We start from the raw sequence: 9,403 nt of genomic DNA on the forward strand, positions 1-9,403 counted from the left end.
CCGGCAATCTTCTCAAACACCTTTGGATCCACACGATGATGGATATTAAACAATCGCTTCTGATCCTTCTTCCTTGTATCATGTTACACGTATATTTGCATTTCTATTGCATCTTCTGCAATCAGCATGTAATCGTTATTAACGAGATTAAGAATATCTTGATCCCCAAACAACACACGCATATGAATCCACCACCGATTCCAATTCTTTCTGTGGAATACTGGAAGCTTTGTGTTCAAGCTACCATTTCCGTCGTTCATCTTCATTCTTGTGCAGATCATTCAAATCTCACAAACACTCATGTTTTTTAAACCCTAAGAATCAAGAAATGTGATTCTTCTCTGATTTTGAACTTCAATCTAGTGTGAATTTGATGAACGAATTTTAATATTTTTTGAGCTCGTTTCAGGATCGAAAAATAGCATTTTAATATTTTTCACAATTAAAGTAATTTATGTTTTTCCCCACAATGTAGTAAATTTTGTTTTATTTATGTTTTTGAATATTTTTAATATAAGGGTTTCTTTTCAGTATTTATCAAGATAATTAAAATTAAGCCAGACATTGAATTGGTATATATCAATGTTTAAGATTTTAAGGTTCGACAAGGGTCAGACTAAGGTCAGATGAGTAGTTATTAAATAATATATGTTGACTAATGTTTTAATACAATGTAATGATTAAAATATAAGAAAGAACTTAAAATATAATATTAGTATTTTTTAATTAAAATTTTAACTTATTTGTAATTAATTAATTTTAAGTCGCTAGTAATCTATGTAATACTAATGTATTTTTAAAGTATTCAAAGTTTTATAATTTTAGTGTGAGTTGTGATTGAATAGTTTATAATTAAATAATTAATATAAAGATGTCAAAACTGACCCCAAACTAGATTAGTTGGTTTAGTGAACGGAATAATGGTGGTGAAAATATAAAAAAAAAAAATTATTCTATTTACTTTTCATAAATAATTAATTTATATATTTTTTGTGTGTGTAATGTGTTTTTAAAAATAGAAAATTTTATGTGTATTAAGTTAGCTTGAACCTTGGTCTCATGACCGAGCCTTTTTATTTTATTTAAGTTTTGCTATTTTTTGATCCAAGCCCACTATAAATTGAAATCTTAAATATCTTAAATTAAAGAAACAGTCTTTCAGGTCTACACTACTCTCTCAATATTAGTTTTTTTTAAATCAAAATATTTCATTCGTCTATTAAACCGAACTACATTATGGTGTATGTGTTTTCTTATTCTTTTAGCTTTTCATTTTCTTCATCTCCCTGCCATTTTCTTCTATTTATCCGTTTAAATTTTTTCTTCCTCAAGCGTTTTTTTATTTCTTTTTCAGAAATATGATATTTTATTCATCTTTATCATGTAAATATGAGTAAAGAAAAAAGAAAAGTAGAAAACACAGTCAAACCAGAGAATTCCCTCAAACCGCCAGTTTTAGCCCGTTGAGTCGGTTTTATCTCGGTTTTTTAGTTTGTTGTTCGGTTTTCGAACATTGTGGTTTTTCAGAGTTGAATGGACCAGACAAGGATCCATTTTATGGTCCTTCCGATTGAACCAGACGATCTGGTCCGATTTTAGTTTCATTGGTATTTAAACACTTTTAGGATGTGGCAGTCAGTCATCTTTTATCATAATAAAAATTGAGACTTTTCTCTTTATGGTGGATTCTAATATTTTATCTAAAAGGTTTGCCGCTTGCAAATTTGTGTTTTCATTCTAGGTTAAGCCCTTTTTAATCCTTCGTGATACTAACTGCGTCAGGTGGCATCATAGCATGGTTTTCTCTTGTTTTTTCCGTAGCTTGATCATCCATGAGAGATCAATTGGTGACTAAAGCAAGCTTTGAGGGAATTACTACAGCTATTACCACAACCCTAACTGATTTGACTGAACATATGGAGACTTTAACGAACTAGATGAACAACGCTAACAACAACGAGAACCAACAAAGAGAGAGGAGACAAGAACTAGTTAAGATTTCACGAGGTGGAAACAATCGTGTTGTTATTGTTGAAAGTTCATGTTCTTAAGAAGAAGAACTCGACGAGGAAGAGATAGTTGATCATGGGAATCGAAAGTATAACCATGACTATTGAGTGAAGGTTGATGTACCATTTGTTGGACATGTGACTTCATACACAAGAGAGGGATGGATTGTGCATTTCAAAAAAAACTTGAGTTTGAAAAACTTTTTGGATCAATTTTAGAGTTTGAAAACATTTTAGAATTTTTTTCAAAATAAAGCAGCAGAAAATGATATTTAAAAAATAAAAGTTAAGAGAAGAGAGAATACATCGAGAATTATACAAGTTCAGCCAAAAACGATTTAGTCATGTCCCTAGGTTTGGATCTTGTGAGTATCCAATAAACTTATGAGCTTTTAGTAGGTTGAACTCTCAAACCCCCTTATACAAGGAAAATGAAGTTTCTAGCCAACTTCCAACCAAACAGCAAACACAGAGAGTAATGAGCAACTTGTGGTCCTCGTTGTTGCTCTCTCACGTCATATCGACGCGGTTTAGGACACTTACCCGATCCTAATTCGACCAGTGTTGTTTTCAGTCATTTCACCCGGGTTAGAAATAGAGACAGATATAAACAACATGTCAAGAGAAATTCACAAATTCCACAAAATCAACCAATTTTTTGCCTGAGTCCAATCTGGAGATGTATCTCCCAAAATAATGCAGAGAAAATCCAAAAATGCATATCCGGACAAACCCGCGATAGTCTCCTATGGAAGAAACACAATTTTTGCCCTACCAATCCATAAAAACCTCAATACATATTCTTCTAGCCTACCAATTTCGTTTGCACTACTATCTAATGTACCTAAAACAACTAATGTAGCTTAAACAACTAACTAAAAATCAAAACATAAAAGTAAATAGATTTTTTTTAGGGTTAAATAGTGTTCACCCCCTGCCAAATAAGCGAGATTCGGTTTTCCCCCTTATTAAAAAAAATTTAGCCTTGGCCCCTTAGAAAACAAGATTCTGTTTCCAGGAACCCCCTATCACCTGTTTGGCTGACTGGGCTTTTGGAATCTTGCTGACTGGAATGAATCTGCATACGTGGACGTTGACACGCTGGACTTATGCTTGGATGCTTGTAGAAATAGCAGAAAAATTAAAAATTAAGATGCAAATGCTAAGATTCGAACCGCTCCTCTAATGGTAAAATAGCACAACACCAACCACTAGGCCATGAAACCTTTCTTGTTTAATATGTTCATTAATATTTATTTATTACTGAATTTATTTACTTTATTTAAATAAACATATATATAAACATATATTAATAATAAAGTATATTAATAATAAATATAAAAAAATGTAATATATAAAAAATGTAACATATATATATTACTTTTTTTCAATTTACATTTTTTTAATAATTTTATTTAATTTAAGTTTCTTTAATAAATTTTTTTAATTTACGTTTTTTTAATAAATTTTTTTAATTTACGTTTTTTAATAATTTTATTTAGTTTTTTAATAATTATATAAATGTATTATTTAGTAATTAATATAAACATTTTTTTTAATAATTTTAATAAACGATTTTAATTTTTTTATTGGAAACGTTATATAATTATATAAATATAAAAGTTTATTATAAACTTTTTTTAATAATTTATATAAACTTTTTTTTAATATAAACGTTATATAAATTTATATTTTAATGATTTATATAAACTTTTTTTAATAATTGTAATAAACCTTTTTAATTTACGTTGAATAATTTTAACGTTTTTTTTTAAATTTATTTAAATTTTTTTAAAAAAAGCTGTACATATTTATTAAAAAAACGTTTATTAAAAAAATTAAAAACGTTAATTATAAACTTTATTAAAAAAACATTTTAATTAACATTTATATATATTATATTATATAATTATAAGAAAAAACTTAAAATATTTAATTTACGTTTTTTTATAATTATTTAACATACAGTTTTTTTAAGTATATATGTACAGCTTTAAATTATACAATTAAACTCAGCTTTAAATATAGTTTAATAGGAGCAATGTTATTTCAATTAAAACGAATTGGCTTAGTGGTTTGGGGGTTGGTTTATGTCCATGTTCTCATGGGAGACAATTTTTTTAGAGTTATTAAGCATAATATTCAATAAGCAAGCCATAATATTCAATAAGCAAGCCACGGCGCTCCGTCAGCAAGATTCCAAAAGCCCAGTCAGCCAAACAGGTGATAGGGGGTTCCTGGAAACAGAATCTTGTTTTCTAAGGGGCCAAGGCTAAATTTTTTTTTAATAAGGGGGAAAACCGAATCTCGCTTATTTGGCAGGGGATGAACACTATTTAACCCTTTTTTTTAAAACTCACCAAATCAAATTGATGAGAAGTAGAAGATTGAATGTTTGAGATGTGGTGGAAATGAGGAGAAAGAGCTTCAACAATATAAGCTTGAATGAATGGATGAGAAACATAAATGTTGCAGAGCTCAAATGTTTTATTTTGGGAATTTTTTAGAAAATGAAGAAGAAGAAAGAGGGAAGGGTTTGGCACGAAATATAAAAGAAAAGCGTTTGGAGATGCATCTTCGGATCACTCACAACTGTTTGAATAAATGATGTTTACGAAAATGCATCTTCGGATGCACTTTTTACGTATACGGAGATGCATCTCCAGATTAAATTTTGACATAATAGGAATGTTTCTTCAATTCTATATGAAAAATAATTAAAATAAATTCACCCAAAAATACTTCTCTGAACGATAGAGACATTCTAAACTTTTTATAATGGTTTAGGATAACATTAAGGATGAAAAGATCAACTCCCTTTAATTTTTGAAGGTCTTGTACATTATATTAGATTAAACCCAACTCCCTTTAATTTTTGAATCCTGCTTCAAGGTCCTTAGATTAGACCACTGACTTGTTTGGCCCGAAGGCAAAATCAAAGCCAAAAGGAATTACAGACAAAAGCACTTCTAACTCCCCTAAAATTTAGATCGAAGAAATGATAGGTCCGCCTATAATCCTATTAGCTCGAGAGCAAGAAAATAAGGAGGGAGGAACTACTTAGACTACTTAATCGATAGAGCCCGGCACTCCCTTTAATTTTTGAAAGTTTTGTACATTATATTAGATTAAACCCGACTCTGAAAAACATCAATAGTACTCATAAAACTCCAACATACTGGACCTTCAAATATATATTAAAATATTTAAACAAAACTCCAAGTCTCCAACATTGTCTATATACAGCAATCAAAACGCTATTATAAAAGTGAAACAAAAAAACTTTCAATATGTTATCTTTCTAAAGAATTACTTTTCATATTAGGTGGTATTTTCTCTTTTCTTTATTATAAAATAAAATTTTATTTTTAAAATTCAATGAATAAATAATATATCTACACTAAAATTCCTTTTCAACATAATAATATTTATCATTAAAACAATAATAATAGTTTTCAAAATAATATTTAATAATATTTATATTAATACCTTAAACACATATGAATATTTTTTGGCATGATACAAAATATTTCTCTAATCTGTATTATTAAAAAAACATAATAATATTTATAATAATACCTTAAATATGACTATACATATGATTTTTTTTGGCATGATACAAAATATTCCTCTAATCTTTATTATAAATATTCCTCTAATCCCTATTATAAGAAAAACATTTATTATTCCTCTAATCTCTATTATAAGAAAAACATAAATATTTTTCTTATAATAGAGATTAGAGTTATAATAGAGATTAGAGAAATATTTTGTATGCCAAAAAGAACTATTCATATGGATAGTTATATTTAAGATATTAATATAAATATGATTAAATATTACCTTAAAAATATCGTTATTGTTTTGATGATAAATATTATTAACTTAAAAAGAAATTTTAATATTTTAATAAATAATACGTAATATTATACTTATATAAGATAAGATTTGAACAATAATTGCTTGATTAGATGATTGGTTTCATTCACTCCCCCATCTAGCTCTCTTATATATAGAGTACATTTTAACACTGATGTTGACATCTTTCATTATAAAACTTTCAATTGATTCTAATTTACTTTTTGAAAAATGGTTTCTAAGCTAGCCTTGCTCGTCCAAGGCCTCTTGGTCACGGTTGTTTTAATCTCTTCCATGGGAGAAGCTAGACACTTGAGTAAGATTTTTTAAATTTTTAAAAATAATAAGTTTTTTGTTTTGTTTTGAATTATTGAATAAATTAACAACTTCAAATCTATTCATTTGATGATTGACATTTTTATTTTTTTAGAGTTCTCTATTGACTTAACCATGAGAGTATTTTGAATAGATAGACATCTTTACTTCATTTCTTAGAATCAGTTATTTTTAATCGAGCCCTCTTAGTGTCTTGTTGTTTTTATAGTAAAATTGATTTGATGCACCTAAATATTTATTATTAGATATATGTTATCAACTACGACAAGTCGACAATCCATATTTGTGAAGTTTGTGTTTATTAGTAGAAAAGTAGTATTTTAAAGATTATTTTGATAAAAAATATGAGTGATTTGACTTTTTCATGGCTTATACTTTTGCAGTTGAGGTTGCTGCAAAGCAAAATGAGGTCGATAGTGCCAAAAGTAAAGCAAGTACTGATACCTTCATCATACCTGGTATTCCAGGTATACCTACATGGCCCGGTATTCCAGGCATACCTGGTGTTCCTACCATACCTGGTATTCCAAGTATACCCGGGATTCCTACAATGCCTGGTATTCCAGGTATACCAACATGGCCTGGTATTCCAAGTATACCTACATGGCCTGGTATTCCTGGCATACCCGGATGGCCAGGTACTCCAGTAACTCCTGTAGCCCCCGTGACTCCAATAACTCCGGTAACTCCAGTAACTCCCATAGCCCCTGGAACACCGAGTCCACCACCTCTTTAAATCCTCCCAATTCTCTCATTCACTTAGCCACATGGTCAAACAACCACGAGTAATTAAAGTTAAATAATAATGTTGATTGTATCATTGTGATATTTATGAAAGCATTAGAAATATATTCATTTTGATTGTATTAAGAGATTGGCATATATCAATAAATGTTATCCACAGATATCAATATGTTATCAAATCTCTCACTATATACATGCTCAAAGAATATGTTTATATATCAAATGAGTTATTCGTGTTAGCACTCGAAGAGAAAAAAAAAATATAGAAATTTTTCAAAAGGTACGCCCAAATAAATGAACCATAGTATTTTTAAAAAAATGGTATTTCTCAAAGGTAAACCATTGAAGAAAAAAAGTAATAATTTTTTTCTTATATTTAAATTTGTTCTCTCAAAAATTAACTAATTTCACTCATTTATAAGAGTCAGTGTGTATTTGAAGGATAAAATTCATTGATATCATACACATTATTCTAAAAGATAGTGATTGTCCTAACTTTTGCATGTGTCACTGACACATATGCGTTTCCTAGAAGCAAAATCTCTCAGAAAAATTATAAATTAAGATAAAAATACTTTATATTTTGTGGTTAGATTTCACATTCAGATATTTTGTGGTTATATTTTGTGCGTCCGCATTGGTTCATTAATTTTAATTGATATACTATTCGCTTAAACTTACTTATTAATGTTTATTTGATCCATGTTGTGTTGATTAGACTATTAACCTATATTCCAACCAAGATGGATTATATCCCTAGATAAAAACATAATAGAACCTAGATTGAATCTATTTAAAAACCCTCGGCAATCCTCCGCAATGGGCTCAAGAACCGCGTCAATAACAGAACCATTGATACAGTCAATCACAGATTTGGCATCCGATTGTACCAGGATCCTATCTAAGCTAAGGGCATAAGCAATCCAAGACACCAGCGAATAGCTAGCAGCTTCGCCACATTCAGAGGCACCGTGATAAAATCCTTCTTGTTGGCAGCCAAGATAATCTCCACCCGTTGATTTCGCAAGACACGACCAAACGAAACAAAGCCATCTTGGAACACCCCTGCGTCCACCTGGCCACAATCAGATCGGTTGGCAGCAGAGCTTCACGATGGGATTTAGGTGAACCATGTTTAGCTCCAAGATCAGCATACTTGTGATTAAATTCCTCAAGACAGTATAGAACATCCTCCATCACACGCATGGGAGAAACAATCTTCTGTTGATACAAACGTTGATTTCGGTCATTCCAAATATTGTGGAGAGAAACACACACCACTTGGATACGCAACGGATCACCACAACTCATTCATAGTTATTTATAATAATATTAGACAATATGAGACCTAAGTAAAAACAATTAAGACTTTAGATATATTGGTCACCTAACTTGTAAATTCATTATTTTACTCATTCATAGTTGATGTGAGATTTAATAATTCACATTTCAACACAACAACCATTTTCCAAATATCAAAATTTCTTTGTTGCACTTTTTATAAAATAATCTTATTAAATAACCACTTCTAAATATAAAGGTTATAGTTTAATTATTCCAAATTCAAATTGTGTGTTAGCACGTAAACGATATTTCATTTTGATTAATGACATCTTTGGAGCTTTTCAAATATATCTCATGATATGAACATGGAAAATCGAACGTGCAAGCATAACATTGGCCAAGTCTCAGAGTAATTTCAAATTATTCAATTATAGAGTATAATGCAAAGGAAAACATGCAACTTATTTGGATAGTAAATTATTAAAATCAGTGTGAGATATTGGATCGAACTCTAGTATGACCGAAGGGTAGCTTCTTCGTTCGACAATATTAAGCATGAAGTCGAAGGTTGTTCACATGCTTGTGTCGAAGATGCTAGGGTTGTTAGCATGTTAAATTAGGTTTAGTGTTTAAACCCTTATTTGTTAAGTTAACTTGTTTATTAAGTTGGCTTGTGTAATGGGCCTTGTGGAAAAAGCCCATTAGTTAGTATGTTAGGTTTTATTATAAATAGCATACTAGTCTCTCATCATTGCTAAGCTGCAAATCCTAATTTAGGGTGAGAGAGGTTATTTGTTATTCTTGTAAACTTGTAATCTTGTTTTAAGAGAAAGTAAAAGAATAACAGTTATAACCAATTCTTGTGTTCTTATTCTCTTCCCTAATTCCCTATTATACTTTGTTATTGGTATCGTTTTTCACAACAATCAGCATCTACAATTGCTATATTTTCTTGCTACTAACACTATTTCATGGTCAAAATACACTAGCAACGAATCAGCTTATCTTTAAATGATTTTGCAATGGAAGCCGATATGATCAGTTTGAATTTATTGTAGATACCTCTAAGTCTTTGATATCAATAAAAATATATCATTGACATTATGCCATACCTTAACTTTTGACCTTAAGATTCCGTATTATACGCATTGTCTCAATCACATCAAGATTAC

The 9,403-nt window shown here is 29.8% G+C and overlaps 1 protein-coding gene across 1 annotated transcript; it reads left to right on the top strand.

The window, feature by feature from the left end:
- The first annotated feature begins 6,063 nt into the window (after nucleotides 1–6,063).
- LOC131617519 (uncharacterized) lies at nucleotides 6,064–7,022 on the top strand. Its single transcript, XM_058888799.1, has 2 exons — nucleotides 6,064–6,183; nucleotides 6,587–7,022. The coding sequence occupies exons 1-2, from the start codon at nucleotides 6,099–6,101 to the stop codon at nucleotides 6,937–6,939; spliced, it is 438 nt and encodes a 145-aa protein (XP_058744782.1). The 5' UTR covers nucleotides 6,064–6,098; the 3' UTR covers nucleotides 6,940–7,022.
- The last annotated feature ends 2,381 nt before the right edge of the window (nucleotides 7,023–9,403 follow it).

This window comes from Vicia villosa, linkage group LG7 (assembly GCF_029867415.1).
Source record: "Vicia villosa cultivar HV-30 ecotype Madison, WI linkage group LG7, Vvil1.0, whole genome shotgun sequence".
NCBI classification, from domain to species: Eukaryota; Viridiplantae; Streptophyta; class Magnoliopsida; order Fabales; family Fabaceae; genus Vicia; species Vicia villosa.

Coding starts and splice junctions, on each gene's coding strand:
- LOC131617519 (XM_058888799.1), top strand. CDS start 6,099: ATGGTTTCTAAGCTAGCCTTGCTCGTCCAAGGCCTCTTGGTCACGGTT. Junction 6,184..6,586: donor GGGAGAAGCTAGACACTTGA/GTAAGATTTTTT, acceptor ATACTTTTGCAG/TTGAGGTTGCTGCAAAGCAA.